The 25,000-nt window shown below is 32.2% G+C and overlaps 1 protein-coding gene across 15 annotated transcripts in view; it reads right to left on the bottom strand.

The window, feature by feature from the left end:
• The window catches only part of LOC106867760 (3',5'-cyclic-AMP phosphodiesterase 4C), a 702,494-nt gene that overhangs the window by 112,260 nt on the left and 565,234 nt on the right, over positions 1-25,000 (bottom strand). For all 15 annotated transcript variants that reach the window (XM_014912735.3, XM_089365944.1, XM_089365946.1 and 12 more), the window contains one exon: positions 19,569-19,676. In XM_014912735.3, coding sequence (XP_014768221.1) covers positions 19,569-19,676 — 108 coding nt within the window. The remainder of the gene's footprint in view (positions 1-19,568; positions 19,677-25,000) is intronic.

The following is a 25,000-nucleotide window of genomic DNA, read 5'->3' as shown; positions in this document are numbered from 1 at the left end:
ACTCTGGTTGTACCATCGCAAGTCTAACCGATTCAGAAATGGAGGCTTTTGGTGAAGTTCTCAGACAATTATGAATCTTTATTTTCGTCTGCGCACAATTGATTCTATTAATAAAAATCAGTTTTAATTATTCTATGTCTGCGTCACCTTTGATTGTAGAAAATTTATGTAAAGAAGTGTGTGTATTGGGTATTATAAAGGAAATCATATGCTAGTTTTCCTTATTTTTGCTTTAGATTTCAAAATTTTAACCTGAGATGATAGTATTTTTTTAGTTGTACTTATTTTTTCAACAGCACACTAAATCATCAAATGAACAAACTTGAATAGTAGAGAAGAGGATATCTTTCACTTTTATGATTGCACTGACACCACATAATGCAAAGAATTTTGGCTTAGTGTCATCTAAAGGCAGAACATTACAAAGAATGAAGTGCTTATTAGACTACATCACCACAGTATTAACTCAACTGCAAATCTTCTGGTTATTAGAGTTGCAAAATCTTTATTGTCAAATTGTGTTTATGATAATCAAATAAGTTCACAATAGTAAGTCAATAAGTGAGTTCATGATTGTAATTTATTCATCTGAGTAAACTGAGAGCATGAGTGATAGGGAATGTAGTAAGTAATCCAATATCAAGAGTAAGTTCAAATCCTCCAATGTCTGATATAACTGAATTGTGGTCCACCAACATCCTATTGGCACACTAAAACTTTTCTCAAATGAAATAGCAAGCATGTTTTACTCTTGTCTTCGTGAATATATTAATAATAGAATAGAGAACTAAATTAAGCTCTTATAAACATTATCATGAATATAACATATCAATAACTGTGAGACATATCATCTATAGTGAGTTTCAGAGTGTTTAACAATAGAGAGCATGATGCATTGTAAGTCATTTTCTGTACAGACTGTTTCTTGGTACAGTTGAAGAACATTAGCTTATTAAGTCCCTGTGGAGTGTGTTTCTGAAATCAGTTCTTACAAGTACTACAAGTTTGTCTTAAGGTATCTTGGCTATATGCAAATGATGTCTATGGAAGGTCATCAAAGAAAAAAGTGTTGCATCATCTACATAGGAGTATATTAAAAGTTGCCTGAATATAGACACATGTAATCATTCGCACGCACACAAACACAAATAGCATTGATTATTGTCATATGAGCATCCAGTTGGATGATCTACTCATTGAATTAATGTGCAAAGTGGTTGACTGGCATCATTCATGTAATTCTCCAGTAGAATCAGCTAGACCTAATGGGCTTCTATGCAGTTTCTTTCTACTTAAACTCACTCACAAGGTTTGCTTTGATCCAAAGTCAGTAAAGGCACTTGCTTAAGGTGCAATACAGTGGTATTGTCTGTGGAACTTCATGGCTGTAAAGCAAACTTCCTAACCACTCATATGTATATGATTGTATACAAACATACTACATACATACATATTTAAATATACACCAATGATATATATGTTCATTATCATAGCCTGTCTTATAATGAAGTTAGTATTTTGCTCTACTTATCTCACTTTGACGTAATTTCTGATAGATTTTTGTCTCATCCTGAGTTGTCAATCTTTTAGAATTTCTTTTCACAGATGAAGTCTCCTCATCTACTTTGATTAGTGCTAAAGACAGTCCTGCGAAGCACCCTGACACCAAACGAGTTCAGGCACTGCTGAAAGAGCCTGAACAGTGTCTTGTGGAGATGGGGACTGACTGGGATTCTGCTTGACAGGTGGCCTGGGAGGACTCAGGAATATACTGAGAAATGATGAATGCAGCAACACACAGCAACAATGCATGCCTCCACACTTGACCTAACCTAAAGATTTTCAGATATTTTTGAAGAGAATATCTAGACACCTACATATGAAGTAAATATCAGTTGACCATAAATTGTCCATATTGACAAATATCAATTGCACACATATAAAAACATATATCCTCTTCCCTGTACATCAGAAAAATACACTGTCAATGCAGGCTACACAAATCATATTGCTATTAAGGAACAGAATGTGGCTGTAGGAATAAATGTTTACATGAACATTTATTCCTATACCATAGGGCCTGACTGCATCATCCAAGGCACAAAAGTTTGTTGAGTGAATTTTGCCTTAATTCAAATAACAAAGAACTCAATTTTTACTTAATAATGCTGTGTGCTCTGTGTGCTCTGATGTGGGTCAGTTGTATTGTTGTCTCAATGCTTCAGTTTATTGCAGAGTGAAAGAGGGTGTTTCCTAGCTCTTTCTCTAGCATATTCTTTTTAACTCTATGATTGCACTATGATTTTTAATTCTCTAAGCCTCTTGCTTAAATGATATAAATTAACAGGTTGGTTAAATGCATGACTTGAGAGCCTGTGAACCAATATGATACTGAGTTGATTATATTTTCTAACTACATATTTAAAACACTCTAGAAATGAACAGAAAAAGAAATGCTTGCACTAAGGAATATTCTTGAACAGTGAAAGAGACCTGATGAAAGTAAAAATACATTCTTAAAGGACCTTAAATTTAAAATTCCACTTCTGACATCTTACTACTGAACTCTCTTGTATAAAGCAGAATTTACTTACTAAACTTCATTTAAACTTCCTGACAAGTAAATTAATATACTCTCTGATAATATACTCTCTGATAATATACATCTCAAACGTCAATAAATCTGGTACCATTCCTAATAAAATCTTGTTAACATGAATTTAACAACACACTTCCTATTAATAGTTCAGGCAATAGAATAAATTTTGTTTCTCTAGTAATAACATAGACTTTAACAATAATCTAACAATAGTAACAAAGCATATATAAAATATAAATAGTATAACTGAACAACATTATACAACAACTAATTTTACTCACTTGGCAAAGCTGATGAGAAGGTTTTAAAAATCTTCAAAAATGTTGTAAATCTCTCTAGATGAAATTCCTTTAATCATTTCTAAAAATTTAGTGATATGCAACTGTAAGGTGTCTTCTTAAAAGTAAAACAGTTTAAAAATACCAGAAAAAAATTTAAGTATGTAATATGAAAATAAGGGAGTCATAGGTGCTGTTTAATATTCTCAATAGCAAGAGCAGTGAGAGAAATATCATACAGGTCCCTTTAAGGGATTGATACTCTTTTCTGTCTCAAATGTTTAATATATTTATAATAAGCAAGTTAAAAATTTATAATCATATATTCTAAATTTATTTTTCAAATAATCATTTTTACCTCTTTCAAAGGAATTTATTCTGTAGTTGTTCCAAAACCTATTTCAGAAAACTGAAAGAAATGAAGTTTTTGTTTGATTGTTTACAATATGTTCTGAGAGATTTTGCTTATGTTAAGAACTGTCAACTTTATTCTGACTACATCAAAGAAAATAATTCCACTGCATGCATGTTGTCTGTTACTAACTGAAGATAGAGAGAAAAGAATGTAGTTTTCAAAAATAAGAGAAAAGGGTGGGATTTAGGTTCATTTATGATATAAAAATAATTTTGACCAAAGTGAGAGAGAATAGATATTTACAAACAAAATGCGAGCAATTGTGTAATTTACATGACTTTTAAAAAGGTGAGTGACCTAATCTATATTTATCAGCAGCATTCCACGTGCTCAGGAAATCTATATACTGTTACTGACTGGCTGCTAAGGAGAAATGATTGGACGGAGTATATGAGTTTAAACATATGAAAACGGAAATTTTGCTTAAGCTTTTACATTTACTTGCATCAGATTCTTGTGACATGTTAATTTCCCTCTTGAAAATACTACAAAGTGAGAAGAATCAATAATTTCAAATCACCCATGAAAAGTTTTATAATGCATTTTAAATGATGTTTCAAAGGAATGTAACAATCTGTTTTTACCAGTTACATTCTTCATAGGTGTTCACTACTACTGACTGCTTGCTACTAAAATCTCAGCATTGAAGAGAAATGTCTACTCTATTGTAATCTTAGATACACAAGAAAATATCATGGCCAGGGCTGGTAATTTTAGATCACTCTGCTTAATCAAAATTAATTTAGAGCTAAGCAGCTTTTTACCCATTTTTCCAACTTGAAATGTTTCATACATTTTTCTTCTCTACATTAACAACCTACTCACTGTTATTTCTAATCACATGTACACCTATGTAGTGATATCATAACTTATTCTTTGTAGACCTTCACATACAACCTTAGCACACATACCAGACTGGTACAGCTTTCATAAACAAAATCCTTGAAAATGTTCTCTAAAGAGAACAAGAACAATATAGTCTCTTTCCACAGCACCATGATACATAAAGAAATAGTCTTGCAATATGACATCCTCTCTATTCAAGAAAGAAGAAATTCGCTTCAAATTTTATATCTTGAAATCTCATCAAAGATGGTGAGACTTAGCTATACTAAATTATTGCAAAATCAGCATTCATTTCCATTAATAATTCACCCTTCCATACTTGATCATTCCATATAGATACAAATGCAACATACTTTAGATACTGTTCACCTAGTCTAACATTACAGTTGTTATAAATATAAATATTTCGTAATATATTAAAAGCAAGCCCTTACACTCGAACTAGTTGATAAATGTTCATTCTCTAAAATGTTATAAATGCTGGTCACAAATAGTATTATCTGTCTCTTCTAATTGGTTAAAAAGAGATGATGAGCGATGGCTAGAAGAATATTGAGCTTTATTTGATAACCAGTTGATCTAGCAAGCGGGGCCTCATATCAGTGAGGGGTCTGGTGTGCAATGATGCAGTTGAGAGGTAGGCCCAGAAACAGCGTGCATTCTCTCCTGATGACCCCATACACTTACTGGCTTCCAGTATGTGGAGCTTTTGACTGGTAGCACTTGCATGTGCAAGTTGTTTGCAAAACATCATTTATAATATTAATTCTCAGTCAACAAATCCTTTAGCACTAGGAACTTCAAAGTTAACAGAATTAACAAAAATTTAGACATTGCTAAACTCAGCAAAACCTATAATTGTAAAGCTTTCTATAGAATCCACTCAAAGATCATGGCAAACTGTAGAAGGATCTGAAAAATATTCAAAGAACAAAAGAATTAGACTACTTAGCTACTTAACCTATTTGTTACCAACTCCTTCCACCACATGGAAGTTGTTATTTTAATGTACTTGAATTGAAATCAAAACTTTCCATAATAAATTCTATGTAAGAATCTTTTGTTATGTTCCAAGTACCAGCTTAATGAAAATCTCTCCTGAATCTTGGTTTATTTTCAAAATTAATTGTACTTTATGAACAGAGTGTCAATAAAAATATGATCATAAAAGGGTTGAGAAGTGTTATTAATATATATGTGGTGCAAAAGAATCCAGAGATGCAACAGAGAATTACATTTAAAACTAATAATAAAAATAATAAGAATAATGGTAGATTCTCTGCCAGGGAGTTAGCCATACCTCTCTACTGACAATGCAGACTTGAAAACAAGGAGTCATCACTTAGTTTGCTTAGAAACTTAATACATATCAAATTAGGAATAACATTAAATTTTAAATAATATATAACTTTTTTTCTATGAAACTGATGAAATGTAAACAATGTGTATGTGTGATGAACAGATGTTTAAGATGTTTGCATTTCACATTACAATCATCTTGGGATTCTCACTAGACAGCATCTTGGGAATAACCAGGAACTATCCCTAATGCTCCCACTGTTTTTCTTGCCTTTATATCCTTAATTATGCTTGCAATTGTACTGATGTCAACTTTAATGGCTAGTTTCTCTTAGATCTACTTATCTTTTGTCACCTATGTATACTCATTATTATGGTGGAGGTGCAATGGCCCAGTGGTTAGGGCAGCAGACTTGTGGTCATAGGATCTTGGTTTCAATTCCCAGACCAAGCGTTGTGAGTGTTTATTGAGCAAAAACACCTGAAGTTTCATGAGGCTTCAGTAGGGGTGGTGGTGGCAAACCCTGCTGTACTCTTTCACCACAACTTTCTCTCATTCTTTCTCCCTGTTTCTGTTGTACTTGTGTTTCAAAGGGTCAGCCTTGTCACACTGTGTCATGCTGAATATCCCCGAGAACTACATTAAGGGTACACGTATCTGTGGAGTGCTCAGTGACTTGCATGTTAATTTCACGAGCATGATGCTCTGTTGATCGGATCAACTGGAACCCTCGGCGTCATAACCGACAGAGTGCCACGACAATACTCATTATTGAACAAGTTCTCATAACAGTCCTTCAAAGTCTAGCCATTTATATAATTCCATGTAAAAATCCTCCGTGTGTGTGTGTGTGTGTGTGTGCGTGTGTGCGTGCATGTCTTTGTGAGTGTGTGTGCACGTCTTTGTGAGTGTGTATGTATGGGTCTCCAGAAAGAAACAAACACTACCTTTTCATAAATAGCAAGTTATTTCCAAAACATTGTTAATTGCTTGAGATTATCTCCCCTCCTCATTCTTAGACAGTTGCAATTGCTGCTAGCTGCTTATTTACGTTTCTCTCAAAGTAAAGGTAATTCTCTTATATGGCATTTAGTATACCTTTCTTTGTATTCATGAATTCATGTACTACATGCACACGTACACACATGCACACACACACACACACACACACACGAATGCTCTATTATACTGTGCTGTGACTATCATCCACTTGTAGATGGGAGTAACAGAAATCAATTGTAACAAGAAAAACAAAATAACTAAAATGAATAACCTCTCTCCAGACAAATATCAACAAACTTAGAAAAAATATTGGACATTTAGACACTATCATTAAATGCAAAACGAATAATAGATTCCCGCACCAGCAGCTGTGACTTCATGAAAGATTATATAAGGTCAGTTGGAACTACAAGAGACACTGGCAGGTGCAGTAATTACCCTTAAATACAAATTGTGAGTAGTAAGTGAAAAACTTCATTATCAGAAAATATTACCAGAATGCAAGCACATCAGTTGCAAGTTTGCACTAAACCTTCATGCAGTGTATCATAGCCAAGTCATCCAAGTAATAAAAGCTCCTCTCCGTAATGATTTAGAGTAATTTGGGGAACGAATTGGAAATGTAAACAACCAACACAAACACGACAGGAAATGGTTAAATGAGTTATGTGCAGATGTCTCTCCTAAAACATATATAAACAGTGAAGCTCTCTTGATGGTTGTTGCAAAACTACTGAACAAAGAATCACCTTGGAGAAACCTGATAGTCGGTTATTGGTTTAAAAAGTTCATGTTTTACAGGGCAGCCATCATTAACCTTAAAAAACCCCAATAAATGCTGAGATTGGTGTGTCAGACAGCTGTACATACAACTCTAGTAGGTAAAAGCCAGGAGACATATGTTGCCAAAGACTTCAGGCCTAAAGCATGTTTGAATGTGATATAGAAATTATACAGGTTGCTTGAATATGTTCCCCTAGGTCACTATGAAACATATACTGTGGTGACTGAAAAGCAGGCAGGAGGTAAGAAAGGGATCTGGGGCAGTACCAAACAGTCTTTCATCAACAGAACTGGTTTCAAGGAGCTTAAGCAGCTTTACCAAAACCTGTTGGCTGTAATGGTTAGGCTATAAGAAGGCATTTGGCTTAATTCTTCATTCATGGATGATAATAGAGTCACTATGCTTTGCTAATGTTCCAGTTACTATATGAGACTGACATAACAATATGTTAGTCTCATATTGTTAAGAGACTGACAACAATATGGTCCACAGAGCTATTGATAAGAACTGGGGCTACTACTAAAGTCACTAACAGAATTAGGCTATCAAAAAGGATATTTATGGGTTTATTTGTTTATAGTTTCAGCTTAGAGCTGTGGCCATGCTGATGCACCGCCGACAGCTTATCTTCAATGCTCTTTGTCCTAGCAATGAACTTTTTGTCAGCCTGTTAAGGAAATACAAAGGCTACACAGTAGTATCTACTGACAAAAGAAAAAATTATATTACCCACACCTTAAGCTGCATTTGAGCAATATATACCACAATTAAAACTAAGTACAACTTTTTCAGGGTACAATGGAATGGAGTTTGGTCAGGATAAGCATTCATATATGGTAGTCAAACAAGGAAAAATTGTCAATCAGGGAAGGAAGATGGATACCAATAGCTTTCTATTTTCTTGACTACTAGTGATGAGCGCTACGCACACCTTGAAATTGATGAGAATATTGCATATATTGATACTAAGATTCTGTGGAAATTGATGATATACTGGAAGAAAAGGGAATCGAAGGAAATTATTTCAAGTTAATAGAGAATGTGTACACCAACTGTAGAACTACAACAACTATAAACAACAAAGCAATTGATATCAAAAATGGTAAAGGAGGCACACAAGCAGACACTATATTACCCAAATTATTCACACCTGTATTAGAAAAGATTTTTAAAATCTTATATTGGTCAGATAAAAGAATAAATATCATGCTAAATCATCTCAAATTTGCTGATGGTATTGTACTTATTTCCAAAAGCATTAAAAAATCAACAGAAATCCTCAGAGAACTAAAAGAAGAAAACAAAAAATGTGAACTCAGAATAGATATTAAATCAAATGAAGGTATTTTCCAACCATCTAACCACAGCTGAAAATGTAGTAATAAATGATGAAATAGTTGAACACGTACACCAATACACCTATCTTGGACAAATATGTTTAAAGGATTAAAATCAGACCAAAGAAATCGAACAATGAATATACTTGGGATGGGAAGCCTTTTGTAAATTGAACCATATGCGCAGTAATTTTGTCCATGTGTCTAAAAAGAAAGGTCTTCAACCATTACATATGCATCAGAAATATGAACTACCAAGAGCAATGAAAATAAATTAAGAGCAACACAAAGAATCATGGAAAGGAAAATGCTCAAGATTTAACAAAATGGATGGGTGGAGAAACAATAGGATAAGAGGGGTAACAGTTTTAATGTATTGTCTGGAAAATAAAAACTCTGAAATGGTCTTTTGCAGGACATGTGTTTAGAAGAAAGGACAATAAGTGGTATACCAAATGGACAGATTGGACACTATGTCTAGAAAAAAAAAAGAAAAGGAGAGGAAGACCATGTAGTAGTTGGAATGGAGACTTCGTTAAATTCTTTGACACCCAAACATAGATGAGGAAAACATCAGACCATGGTTGGTGGGGAGATCAAGGATGGTGTGAAGAGTGAAACAATATTGACAAAAGATTACTCCAGCAGACTTATGGAATTCAAAGCTGTCAATGTTAAAAAAAACAAGCAAATCTCACGATACTTTCACAGTGCCCATGCTAGTCCCAAAATTTGGAATACTAGAGTGGATACTTGGAGAAATCTGTAACATGGATATCAGGATGAAGAATGTGTTAACTAGTAATCTCCTCATCCATGACAACTCTGAAAGGATCTATGTTAAGCAGAAGGATGGAGATGTAAGGTTAGTTTAAATGACCTTTGAGTGCCAAATCATACCTACTGAACAATAAAGAAAGTGCATTATATCTCAACAGCAGAAGTAATAACATCATAAAATTAGGCAAAGAACTCCTGAACAGATACTCTGAGTATACAGCTGCTCTATGTGAACTATGAATGGCTGGACTAATCTACTTAATGCTAAATATCTGATCAACAACAGGGATAGGGATGCCTCTAGACTTTATGTTGGGATAGAAAATGTTGATTGTGCCATACTGATGTGGAAAATACACTCATATCAGCAACAGTTGTCAGAAAATGTCTACAAGATATTACCTTTCCATGATATGACATTATTACTAAAACCATCTACAATAATAAACACAGGAAGAATTGTTTTGACAGCTGTACCATATACATACATACATACATACATTATATATATATATATATATATATATATATATATATATATATATATAATTGAAGGTACACGAAGTACTAGAGTTGCTAGAAATAAGAGTGAAAAAAAAAACTCAAGCGACTATTTCACTGAAAATTCAACAGGCTGATGAAAATCAAGGAACGAACAAAATCTAACTTACCATTGCAGCTGAAAGTCACAAATAAAGATCACAGATATACCTATATCATGTGATTTTAAACTTTAAGATATTTCTCTTAGTTCTCATCATTAAGTCTCACAGTTGCCAAGGGTTAAATTTATACTTGCTTCATTATCCCTGTTCAAAATTGTTGAAAGACCAGCACCAAATTCAAATGATATCAGTATATAATTATACATAAATAAATAAAGATATTACTATTAATAAATAATAACAACAATAATATAAGTGGCCAGCAAGCATTAATGCCAAAAAGGCAAATTCATAAATTTATAATTAATAATTGATTAACAAATTTATGAATTTGCCTTTCTGGCATTTATGCTTGCTGGCCACTTATATTATTGTGGTTATTATTTATTAATAAGAATAATAATACCTTTATTTATGTATAATTATACACTGATATCGTTTCAATTTGATGCTGGTCTTTCAATGATTTTGACACGCATGACAAAGCAAGTATAAATTTAACCCTTGTCAACAGCAAGACTTACAGATGAGAACTAAGAGAAATATCTCAAAGTTTGAAATCACATGATATAGGTATATCTGTGATCTTCATTTGTGCCTTTCAGCCACAATGGTAAGTTAGATTTTGCTTGTTTCTCTATTTTCATCAGCTTGTTGAATTTTCAGTGAAATAGTGGCTTATTTGAATATTTTTCAATTCCTATTTCTAGCAAAGCTGGTACTTCATGTACCCTCAATTATAATTAATAATTAATTATAAATTTATGAATTTACCTTTTTGGCATTAATGCTTGTTGGCCACTTATATTATTGTCGTTCTTTATCAACAATAATAGTAATATCTTTATATATATATATATATATATATATATATGCACAGTATAAAAATAACAACATATTCTCACATTCTCAGCGGAAAGACTTCTTTCACAGTTTTAATTGGACACTCAAATTGGCCCTAACAACTTTCAATTTACATACTCCAAAAGCCTCATAGTAGGAAGTTCTTTACCTTAAACCAGCTGACAATGCAGACACTCAAGTGCTCTAACAGCTCAGCCATCCCACTCTTCTGCCAAAAATTACTCAAAGACTTTCCTTATTAAAACTTAAAGATTGTCTTAGTCTGTATTAGTCACCTTATCTCTACCATTCTGCTTCCTTTGAACAGATCTATATTCATCTTAAAAGTACCATTGACTACTACTATCTACTTCTTTCTGAAATTTCTAAAACCTAGCAAATCTTGTCTCTCTAATTCTTATAGCTGCTCAACTGATGAATTTCTTCTCAATTATCTTAGCAAATAAATATCACTTTTCCATTACACCCTGGTATAACTGACACTACTCATATCTGCAATGTTTTTAACTCCTTTCACATGTAATTGGAAATTTCCAAACTTCTCACAATGGACATTAAATCTTAATATATTGGCTTTCCTTTCAATGATGGTCTATCACACTTACAATACTTCTTCAATTGCCAGACCCTACATGCTCTTCTTATCTGAACTTATTCTTACTCTAAATTTATTCACTTTCTTTGGTGGAATTTTAACCACACCTAAGCTATGTGACTTTTGAGACTGGGATTGGCTTCAATTAAACTAACCTGTATGTAGACACATCAAGGTTCACAATTCTATTTGTCAATTCTATTGGCCAATCATAGAATAACTTGATTTACCAGAAAATAACTCATCTGCTAAATCTTATTCATCAGCAATGAACATCTCTAACATAACTTTCAGCTTCCTTGACACCTTTTTCACTATCAATAATAGCATTTATAGTGTACAAATTTCCCTTAATTTTTCTTCTCATTCCATACTTCCCTCTCCACACTAAATCCATCATCTCTTCACAGTTTCTGTGACCACTCTATTGGTTATACTTCAACTTGAAGATTGAAGAAATTAACTTCTTTACATATGGTTAACATTATTCATTGTTAAATTTTATTCTCTATCACACCTGGGATATATGCTGTTACCTTCCTGTTACACATACCCATACCAATAAACCATGAGATGGTATGATAATTACTACATGGTCACTTGATCTGCTACAAATAACAGTCAGATCTTTCTCAAATCAAACCTGACTGTCTTATGTACACTATGTCCATATATATAAAAATGGAATGATCACAGCTGGAACATTTCCCATCTTAGGTATATCTGTTGGTTAAGGACTAATTCGAGGCTATACAATCACTTCAAACCAAGCTCTTCTTTCTATTCTATTACACATGATAGTCCTTCGCTTTTAATACTCTATCTTAAGCAAGTCTTCATATCGACTTTCTGACCTTCAAACTTTTTTTTCACGTATGTCACCTTGATCCTTAATATATCTCCCCTTTTTGAAAACTTTAGTTTTAGGATGTATCCAAGACATTTCTCTCCAGTTCCTTTACCATCCTGTCGTTGCTTGCCCTCAGCAACAAGCCTTCTCTCCCTCTTTCATTATGTTTTCTTTTTATTCAAACCTTGGTTAGACCTTTTCTTCTCTTCTGCCTACAACTCTTTTCTCCTAATTTTCCTGTCTCTCCACCCTCTTGCATTATATTTTACATTATATCTTCAACTATTGACTATTGACAGTCATAAATCACTTCACTTCACAATATACAAAGTTTTTTTTACAAATTATAGGTCAAGGCATGGTTGCGATCAAGAAGTCTGCTTCCTAATAAATGTGGTTTCAACTGACCAAAACCTTGTGAGTAGATTTAGTAGACAGAAACTGAAAGGAGCTTGTTGCAGATACATACATATGAACACACACACACACACACACACACACGTATATACTTGACACCTGTTGTCTTGATTGACATCATGAGATAGTTGTTAATGAGCATCACCCACCTACATGTAGTGTCCTGTATTTGCAGTTTTTCATGAAAACATGTCTAGTCAGAGGGAAATGTTGCATTGCCATAAGGAATCTACTATTTGATCCATGTAAGCATGAAAAGTGAACATCAAAACAATGAAGAGGATAAAAATATATTCAGTCTGTCTACCACAATTCAAAGTTTGACCACTTCTTACATGTGCTTTTTCCATGCATGGAGCATATAAGTGGCTTTTGAATTCTGAGAGCTGTTTGCAATTTGTGTTACAAACAGTGCAAATATGTCTCACCTCCAGTGGCACAGTTCTGTTTGTCATGTCTGATTTATAGATTTTTAACCCTTTTGTTACTGTATTTGAGATGCTCTGTGTTTCTTTCAATTAATCTTAAATATTACAAAGAATTTAGTAAAACAACTCAGTTATCATTCAGCTAGTGTTAGGAACGTGAATTGTGACTAAGGTTTGGTGGAAGATTTTAATCCCAAACTTATGAAAACAAGACATTTGTACTCAGAGCCAGAACCAGTTTCAGCCGGGTTGGTAATGAAAGGGTTAAGTACCTTTTAGGCCAGCATAGGACTTATATGTCTCATTAAAAATATGTCATATGAGTGTGTCTGCTGGATTGATCTTTGTACCGTTTAAGCCAACTGTTTGAAAATAAGTTCTGAGAAGTGAAGTTAAGCCAGCCTTACAAAGACAAGTCTAACCACACTGAGGGGTGACTGAAGAGTGACATTATTTCCGCACTTAGCACAGTGTTATTCTGCTATAGTTCTCCTTTCATTTTTGCATATTTTTGTTTATTTTCTTCAAAATCTTTTAGATACATACATTCATAAACACATACATATGTATAACAATGTGTATGTGTATCTGTGTGTGTGTGTGTGTGTGTGTGTGTGTGTGTGTGTGTGTGTGTGTGTGTGTTATATTTGTAAATAGGGAACCCAGTTTGTCTTTCAAATATGTAATATTAAAAGCATGATTGTGTGCAATTTTCTTCATATTTATTCACAACTTTTGTATTTCATTATTAGTACTGTATGTTTCACTTGGGACAATAGTATTCCTAAATTCATAAATCCATTAATGTTTCAAGACCTTCTACGTCTCATCATCATAATGAAAGTATAATGATAATAGTGTGCTGTTTACATACTTTGCAGTAGTCACATTACATTACAGGAATATTATTGTAACTGACAAAATCATTAATGTTGTATTTAAAATTATTTGCTATTTAAGCACTGATTTCATGGTTTATTTTATGTGCTGTTAAGTTTTGGTTTACGTTTTGCTGTTAGTAAAGCTTCCATAGTAAAGTTCTTTTCATTTTTTTTTTTGAGGAATTCTAAATAAAACTATTCTAATTTTATTTTGTTTATTGTATTATATGTTGCAAGTAAAACAAACAGTATTAATGCTGGTTATTATAATAAACTTGAACAATATAAGAACAAATTCACTTGCACTGATGTAACAGATGTAGCACCCAGGAAAGATACAAAAACTATACACACATATATATATGGTATACTACATGAACCAAATGTACCCCAGTTCATTAAAAGTGGATAAAACAAAACCTAACATGTATCACATCTAATCACATTGTCATAGTTAGAATATGCTACAATAATTAACCTAAAATGAAACCATAAATTTGCACACCAGAGTATATAATTCAGATAACTAACATAATGTACAAATTTCAATATAAACAATGAAAATTGTAAACTTCATGACTAAAACTGTTACATTAGATACACAAGCATGATACTTTCTCACTGGTTGACCAGTCAATGCAATACATATTATAATACCTGAAATATAAATAAGATAAAAAACAGTACAACAGCTTTATATAAAATTTCACAATAATTGAGAGAATTTTTTTATGGAAGTTTTACTAATAGAAAAAACAAATAAAAATAAAATTAAAATACAGATACACCACCCATGAAATAAATTATGAAATCAGGACTTAACAGTTGAAAAATTAATTTAAAAACTTTTTGAAAAGGGTTTTTTATTGTCAAAAATTTTGTATATGAAATAGTAAAATTAGATAATATTGCTGTAGTGTTAAGTTTTCTGTTCATTTTTGTACAATGTTATTACAAAGACCAAATAAATTTCAAGTTTATACACACATGTGTATATGTATTGTGTGTGTGTGTGGGGGGAGAAATTGTGGATGCTAGAAATGGGTGACTAGTGATTGTCTAAATCAGCTTGAATTAAGACTAACATTAAAACTATGTTGAATGGCTCCTTCTCACAATATCAGTCTCACATTCCCTTCACAAAATAGACATCATTAACAACAATGAGCCAACAATGTACCCCTCATGTGGTTCACTCGATTTGCTAGATATAGCAGCGAAATTTCCCCCAAATCACACTGTACTGTTTTTAAAAAAGAACTATATTACCCAATGACTTCAAACTATATTAGGTAATGTAGTTTGGCATACACATGCCTGAAGTAAAGGTAGAATAATCATCCCTAGAATGTCATTAATCATAGGCCTGCCTGATTGAGGCCATCCTGGGAGCAAACACCAGCAACATCATACACAACTTTTGTTTTCATTTATTTTGAAGTAATTAAAGGAATACTCGAAAGATAATTTCACTTAGGGTCAGATGGCTAAATAATTTGTATTGAAGCCTTTGAAACTGCTGACAAAATAACATTATGTATTACAAAGGTAGCAAGGAGAAATAAATGTCTTGATTTAAAGAATCATGTTAATGAGAATCAATTAAATTAAGGCAGATTTTAATAATTTTAGACATAGTATCAAGTTTTTACTAAAACATGTACACAGAAATATGAAGAGTGTAATATAGCATTTTACCAAAATGTAGAACTAAAGATATGAATTTAATAGTTAAGGATATGGAGTTTTTACCAATATATGGAGCAAAAAAAATTAGATTTTCGTTTTTATTTTGGTGAAACAACTATAAGTACTTAGCAGAAAACAAATTATTTTAACTGCAATTATTAATCTACAGAAATTCCTTTGATGTGATGCCATACTTCAAAATCAATGAGACACCTTGGTTACTGTCAACAATTTAAGTGCATTCTTTGGACTGTATTTGATGGAGCAATGTGGTAAGTACAAAACTGAGTAACCACAAAACATTTTCAGCAAGTTCCTGACTGTATTACAAAGGTGTCCAAAATGGATTGAGTATCTGTATATTATTAACCTTGGCCTAGCAGAATCAAAATAATAAACCTGAGAAAGTAGTTTTGTATGGAAAACTTGAGAAAAATCACAGACAAGTACATAAATAGAAGTGCATGGAGTGCTATACAAATGGAAATGTATGGCAAATTAAAAGCTATATGGTTTGGTAGTTGAGAGAAAATAAGGTAGTGACATGTGGTTAGCAACTAATGTTACCAGCAACATGAAAAATAAACCAAACAGTTGGATGCCTAGCAGGAAACATAAAGTAATTCTCAGTACCATAGTTTCCACAATTCAGAAATATATCTGATATAAAATAAAAGGCAAACTAGTGGATTTTTTATTATTTTTATTTACACCAATTTCTGAAATTAATGTTTTAAAAACAGGTAGTGCTTCTAAAGTATGAAATAGTTCATGAAGTACAACTAGTAGCTACTTTTTAAATTGACAAACTAAAGTAAGAAATAGAATAGTTCATCTCAAAGGTCAAATCTTAAAAAATATTGAAGAGATTGTTTTAATAGAAAGAACTATTCAAATTTCAGTTATTTAATACATTATATTACAGGTACATATAAAATGGAACTTTCATACATTTTATGAGGATTCAGGGAGACTATAAACTATTGAAGGAAAATTTGAAGAAAAACATGTCAAAGAAAACAAAAGCACTTCCTTTGTGTATTAAACTTTTGCAAGGTGACTATGTAATTGTATGAAGATGACTAGCTTCAGGTTCTAGCCATGATAAAAAGAAAGCAGTAAAATACAGTAATTTGTGACAAAGAGGTAACACAATTTAAATTTAGTACTTTAAATATTTGAACAGAATAAGAAGTGCTAAATATTTTTAAATTTCAGAAAAGTGAACTTTTGCTTAATTTGGAACTGTGAATCAATTTTTGTGGAAGTGAAAGAAATTAAAGAAAGTAATATTGGTTTGACCTTGATGTTTGCTAAGGCAGATGCACATACACATATATTTATATATATGTTTAACTTTTCAAGTAAAACATAAACATCATGTTCACAAGAATGTCTAAATCATTTCAATGGCTGCTAATGAAGATCAAGTATTATATGACAAACATTAATAAATAAACAATCTTTTGATAACACTATTGACAGTTATAATATCCACAAAGAGACTACTCAGTACTAATCTGTTAATCAATAATTGATTGATAACTGGTAAGGATTCATAAGATGAAAAATAGCAACTGCTCAAACTGTGACTGCCTGGGAATTCTTGCTTTTGAATCTTAATATATATTATATTTTAGTGAGAGTTGTTGCTGAGCAGGTATATGGAAAGGAAATATAGAGAAAAATGTTCAAATGTATAGTGGGGTCTTAATTTTCTGTCACTAATGATAGGCAGTCTGGTTGAAGTAGTAAACATTTTAGAACTATTGATCATTACTGTTTTAATCATGGTTGGGGTAATTATTTAATCATAATTATAAAGATTTTTGGTAGACTAGTATAATATTCTTCAAGTAGACCGAAAGAATAATGAAATAATTTAGTGTATCAACATAACTATTCATCTTCTGTGTACATAAGATTTTCCTTCACTATGTTCTAACAATCTTCTGCTTACAATATACACGGTTTGTTATTGCTTGTATGCTGAATTATATATAATGTATTATATATATGTTCAATGTCATATACGTAGAAATATTTTCACCTGTTAGTTATGAATAGTTGGTTATTGCATATAGAGAATATTAATATTTGCTAAAACGTTTTAATACAAATGATATATATATATATATTACTGATTATTTTATATATGGTGTAATAAACTGAAATATATTCATATATTTTAGTTTAGACACATATTCTCAAGAGTTGGAACAACTTGCATAAAAAATACAGTTTTACTAGTGTAGCAGTTACCGATATAGTTGTAAAGGTGGAAATAGAGAAATAATGTTTCAAAAACATGGAGTTTTAATAACTTAAAAAGAATTTATATTTGCATTTGGATTGCTGCCTTTACCAAATAGTTGATTCTTCTCATTTTCTGTAACACTGTCAAATAAAATACTTTAATTGCTACCATGAACATATTTCAATGTAAATTTAGAACAGTAAAAAAAAGATTCAAATAAGATTTCTTTTTTAATGAAAATAATGATTTGTAGTTAATGTTAGTTATTAATGATTTTTGTATAAATGTCACATTTGAAAGTCATGTTTAATGAAATAACACTAAAGCTTTGTGTGTAATAGGTGCACATTAGCAGAACAACTGTGCTGTATTTGACATCTGTTCCATTCAGTTAACAATAGAAAGTTTTAGATTTTTATCATAAATATTTTGATGGAATAAACAGACAATTTCTGATTTTCTGGCAGAGTTTATTTCAAAATAAATCACATAATAATTATATAAATTGTTATGTTTGCATGTACTCAGTGGCAGCAGAAATAGAAGGATTTCTTATGACTGCTTGATACCCTTGCTCGTGGCAATCCCACTATCATGAAGCAAGTATTAATGTGTCATGCCAAAGACATATTGTCTATAACAAAATTTGAATTTATAATTAAAGGTCACACATCTTTCTTTCTCTTTCACCCTGTCTACATTCATGCACACACACACACACGCACACACATGCATGCATACACATGCATGCATGCACATACATGCATGCATGCACACACACGTGTGCATGTGCGCGTACACACACACACATACATAAATCTGTAGAATTTTGCAAAACATAAATATGTAGATTTGGCACAAGACATAAACTTCTTCAAATTTATTTGAAATATGAAATCATATTTATGAAATATAAGCAAACAGACTTATAACTGCTGATACTTCTTCATGGTTAAAATCTAAGATAGCTTTTTAATCCAGAACATGCTGCATTTAGAAAAGGGCCTGGGTTTGTCACCAAATTATGACATATGTATGTATATGTATGTATATCTGTATATATACCTCACCTACATACACATGTATATCATCAGATTTGATGACAAATCCAGGTAAACTTTAAAAAAATGCATGCATTGGATTAATAGGTATGAACACATTAAAGAAGCTCACAGTTGTCACCTGTTAGTAGATTTACGAAGCTGAAAATATTCCTGGGAAATCAGGTACTAACTCCATATTGCAAGAGTAACAGAGGCACATGGAGTTGTCATGCTTAGGAACAAAATAAAATGCCTGCTGCAGATGTGAATTAATGACATTTAAGCAGGTACACATATTCTGTTATTCAACATGTATATTTGCAACCCCATACTCTCAAACATGCTCACACACCCACATATCAATTCATAATTACACACACACACACAAAACACATGTGTATATATGTGTGTATGTGTCTAGTATGCATATTGTAGCAATGTGTCTTTTAATGTGTATATACTTATTGATAATTATTAATTGACATTATTTTATTACATTTTTCAACTGACATAAGAAAAAGTAGAAATCATTACTAACCTCTCTTTTGGTAAGTTCACATTGGTTAAGTTGAGGTAATTATTCCGAACACTGCGTAAACTGGCCAGAATCTGGGCAAATGGGGTAACAATCAAATCCTCTGAATGTCTGGAAGAAGAAGACAAAGAATTTTTGCTTTTACTTCGTGGCTCTCGTCTTAATTTTGACAGCCAGTTGCGAGCTTTTCCTTGGCTGCCCGATGAGGTATTAAGATTGGGAGATAGATATTGCATGTTGACTGTAATTACTGGTACAGTAAGACTGTCCAAGTCACTACTGGTACTCGGATGGCGCCGACGAAAAAGACTTCGACTCCTATGCCCACTCATCCATACAAATATAATGGAACCAATTTATCAAAATATAATTGAGATTCTGGTGTATGGTTAATGATAGCTTCCTCTTCTGTGGAACAGAAGATAAGCCATGTACAATAGAATTCAATCCAAGAAGAGCAAGTAGGTAAATATATAAAAAAACAATAGCATTGTATTTGTTTTGTAGTATTGAAACATCAACAAGGAGTACATATCAGCTTGTTCTAAACAAAGCATACGACATCCATAAGAATATTCTTTAAGTCATGCTACTATGATAACAAGCCCATCAAAAGAATATGTAACATTAAATGGAATAGAGCCTGTTGATAAGTAAATCTAAGACATAATTGGTACATTATAGAGCTTACATGCATAGAATAATAGTAACAAGAGTAAATATTAAGTCAATCTGATTTAGGTAGTGGCATCACTGTAGTAGTCTTCCAATCAAAGTAAATGCAAGGTTATCACGAACAGCACAATATATAGAGGTATATTTGAAGATTTCATAATAAAACTTATTGAAAATATCACAGTAAATAGAAGTTATCAATCCTATTAAAACATGTAAAATGTAGCATGTAGGTTATAGTAATCCAATTGTGAGTATCTGTAAACTGCTATGTGTATAGTGAGTGTTATTCCAAAACAGAGCTAGCAGAGAGAAATATAGATTTTGGGCTGTAAACTGACATCAGTTGTCAATATGAAAATAATTTTTTTTTTCTTAGCATACATGCAAATCAATATCTTTTCTTTACATGTAGGCAAATCAATAGATAATGAACAATTTAGCTTTAAAAATTTAAGGAGAAAATAAAGCTCTGGATCATATTTCTATAAACATATTTTTGAGGTAACACACCAAATTGACAAACACATACACATACTCATACACATGTGTGCACGTGCACACACACACACACACACACACACACACAAACACACACACACAAGCATTGACATACACACATACACACACACAAATAACTAACAATACAAAATGTAATTGGTATTAGCAAGTGTTATTGTGTATGCCATCTTCTAGGGAGAAGATATCTTTCTTGGCATAAATTTTATACATTATTATCTGTAGTAAATAAATGATATATCTGAAGAAGTAGCCAAGTGTGATTGCAAGGTAGAGAATACAGTTATTGAAAAAAGGTAATGATTGTTTTGGCTTTTGCAGATGTAGTTGGCTAGCCAAAATCTGAACTAGTTGGAAGGTTGAAGACATGTTAAGGAGAAAAAGTTGCAAAATAGAGACATATTAATTAAAAATGTAAAGAATATACATGCACATATTTATTTACATGCACACATACACACACACAAACATACATGCATAAATATATATACATACATTATACACACATACACACACACATATTATATACATGCTCACTTACATATGTGTGTGAGTAAATGGAAAGATAGAAATACACATAGGGACAGGTATAGAAAGACTGAGAGGTGCCCTTTTTAATGAAGAATATGACAGCTGAGAGAAGATCATTCATTAACTATTTTTATATTTAGTGACCATCACCTGAATATATATATATATGCATGCGTGTGTGTGTGTGTGTGTGTGTGTGTATACATATATATGTGTGTGTTTGAGTGTATACATACACATACTCACACACAGACACACTCACACACAGACATACTCACGAGTGGTGAGACAACCTAACAAATAGAAAAACAAGTGAGGAAGCAGGAAAAGCAGAAAGAGAAAAAATGAGAGAAAGGAAATTGGAGAATAAAGAAAAAATGAGTGAGAGAGAGAGTGAGAGAAAGAGAAAGAGAGAAAGGGAGAGAGAGAGAGAGAGAGAGAGAGAGAGAGAGAGAGAGAGAGAGAGAGAGTGAGAGAAAGAGAAAGAGAGAAAGGGAGAGAGAGAGAGAGAGAGAGAGAGAGAGAGAGAGAGAGAGAGAGAGAGTGTGTGTGTGCATGGAGGAGGAAAGAGAGAAATAATCTAAAATCTTAAATCTGTTCATCAAAGAGAATCAGTATTGGCTTGGATAGTTTCCTTCCATAGTAGTTCCACTGCTATCACTAACACTTACTACTTAGCTTTTGTTAATAAATTTCACTGTAAATGCTAAGACTGCATATTATGGTTGCTGTTTCTATTTCTGTGGCTGCTACCATTGCTTCATCTGCAACAACTGCTGCTGTCACATTTTCTTCAATATACCAGCATAAAGAGGGTAGTGAAATACCTTATAAATCGAAACAGCATAACAGATCGAAGATGAATAGGAATGCTAACATATCACAGACAGCATATGTGTTTATTGCATTTAAATTTCAAACATGTCTCCATTAAGATCAATAATTTTTACCTTTTATCTTTAATATACAAGTATTTGATATCAACAACATGTAAAATATTCAAATAAAACTATAGTCAGTGTAGTATGTAATATCAGTAAGCAATGAGCTTCAAGAATAATAACACTAACTAGATTATTTATAAAGAAGTTATTCTCATTGTTTATAAAAGATTTGTCTATAGAAATGCATTTTTAATGATTAGTCAATATGGAGCTAAAGTCTTTGTTACAAAAGATTTGTCTATAGAAATGCATTTTTAATGATTAGTCAATATGGAGCTAAAGTCTTTGTTACACACACATATTTAGCACTACACATACAAGCTCTGATATCATACCTATAGACTTATAAACAACATAATAATTGCAGTTATATCATAATTATAAGTCAGATCATTAGTTGCTGATGTTAAGCAATATAAAAGGAATTGCTATGGCAGTTTACTAGTGACTTAATCTTTTTTGTATAATATTTTAGAGCTAGCTGATTTTAATGATACTTTCTACAGACAGCTGAGACAAATTAATCAGGCCTGTAAAATAAGTAAATGCTCAGACCTTCAATGATAAATAGTGGAAAGTGATATCAAATACTCTTCAGAACAGTATTTGATATCACTTTATGGACAAATGTAGTAGGAAATAATTATTATATTGTTGTCTAAATTGAGCAATTTTAAACTGTAGAAGATAATTATCTGAGAAGCTTTTGTGAGTTAACAATGTGTTCTAAGCACTGGAGTGGAAGTCACAATTTTTATTGGTAATATTTTTTTTCACATTTACTTTCACTAACCATAAACGGAAGTTGTTTTTAAAATTAGACATAAAAGAAAAAATTATGGCTGAATGCACTTTCGGGCAGAGAATGATTTCTTTGTTCTAGATGTGCTCAGGTAATAGAAACAACGAAAGCCCCTACTTCACATGCAATTTAATGTCTTCAGAAAGATTTAAATATCACACTTATGGCTCTGATTTCAACACTTTAACTACTGAGTTATTTAAATATTTTATAGAAATATAAACAAACAAAGCTCAAAGATAATGTATATTCTGACACTGAAATAAAGCTGGAAACTTCACTAAATTTTATTTCAAGTGCAAATAAGTTTTGTGGAAAATATTTTATAAATTTCTCTTCTAAGAAAATGATTTCCAAAAATGTTCCAATAATTGAAAATTTAGAAATCTGAAAAGAATATTTTTTTGTAGGAAAGCTTTATAATTTTGGTCTTGCACTTATTGACTTAACACATATTATAATTACTATATTAAAAAAATCCATAATGATTTTTATTTCAGTAGTAGAACTTTATGTAGTAAATTGCTACAGTTCTTTGGGTGTGCAAGATAAAGTTGTCCATATCTAAATACTGAATTTAATACACATGTAGGAGCGTTATTAAAAAAAAAAACTGCTTTTCGGAAAAACAATTGAAAAATACTTCTGACGAAGTGATTATGTGCCTGTGTCCTCTAACTTGGGCTTATATGTGTTTCATTGACCTCCTTATATGTGTTTCATTGACATGTTATGTAAATGGGTTTGTTCCTTAACCAGAATGGAATCTGATTTTGTGCATATATTTTTGTGAGTGAGTGAGAGAGGGAATGAGAGAGAGGGAGAGAGAGAGAGAGGGAGAGAGAGAGAGAGAGAGCATGAACATGCATAAATGCAAACATCTTCAGCATGCATGGTGATGTGTGTATGTGTATATGCATGCACAAATACACATACACTAAATTTGCTGCACTTATAATGCAAATGTTTCTTGGAAATACAAACGCCTTTTAAAAGTTAAGCTACAGAAGTTATAAAAGACATTGAAATCACTTCTTAAAGGAAGGTTTTAAAGTCATTTTCCTGTGTAAGGGTGTTTCAAAACACTGGAGGCATTTATGAACCAAGAAAGCCTTTACATAGTTGCTAAGCCTGCTAGTAATAGCAGCTAGATTCCCTCAAGTCCTGCCCTATCGTCTTAAAACAAGGATACACTAGGGAAAATAGTTCTAGACATACAAAAAGATAAAATGGTAGAAGCTGGAATATCTTTGAAGTTAAGTCTGTTTAATCAGGACTTTCTTCAGGCTAAACAACAACAACAACTACTACTACTACTACTACTACTACTACTACTACTACTACTACTACTACTACTACTACTACTACTACTATGACTACTACTACTACTACTACTACTACTACTACTACTACTACTACTACTACTATGACTACTACTACTACTACTACTACTACTACTACTACTACTACTACTAGTAGTAGTAGTAGTAGTAGAAACATTTCTCTTTCTACTCAAACTGACTAAATATTAGTAGTTTAGTGACTGTGTGGCAGAACTATCTTGACTGCTGACATTTTAGTTCTCTTTTGTCATATGTGTCATTTTACCCAATCAGAATTTGGGAGATTTTAACCAATCAGAAATGTTAACCAATTAAAAATTTTAGTAATCAGAACCTAGTAGTCTGTAAGCCACATTTTGGTTATTTAAAGAGAAATCCAACAGTTCACAGATGAATATCTGTTTGTCACTTCATTCACTTGACACCAGACAAGTTTGCAGCTGAAATTTGCAGTATTTTTTTTCACAGACACTAACTATATGGAATGGAATTGACTCACACTTAACTGATGCAATGCACTAACCCGAATGAAAAATTTTTGGTGATGTTTATTTTCATCACTTTGGGGAACAAATAAAATGAAAAATCATATATAATCAATAAATATTATTATGTATATAA

This window comes from Octopus bimaculoides, chromosome 18 (assembly GCF_046866305.1).
Source record: "Octopus bimaculoides isolate indiv1 chromosome 18, ASM4686630v1, whole genome shotgun sequence".
Taxonomy (NCBI): Eukaryota; Metazoa; Mollusca; class Cephalopoda; order Octopoda; family Octopodidae; genus Octopus; species Octopus bimaculoides.
The sequence above is the reverse complement of the archived record's forward strand: the minus strand, read 5'-3'. Positions and strand labels throughout refer to the sequence as shown.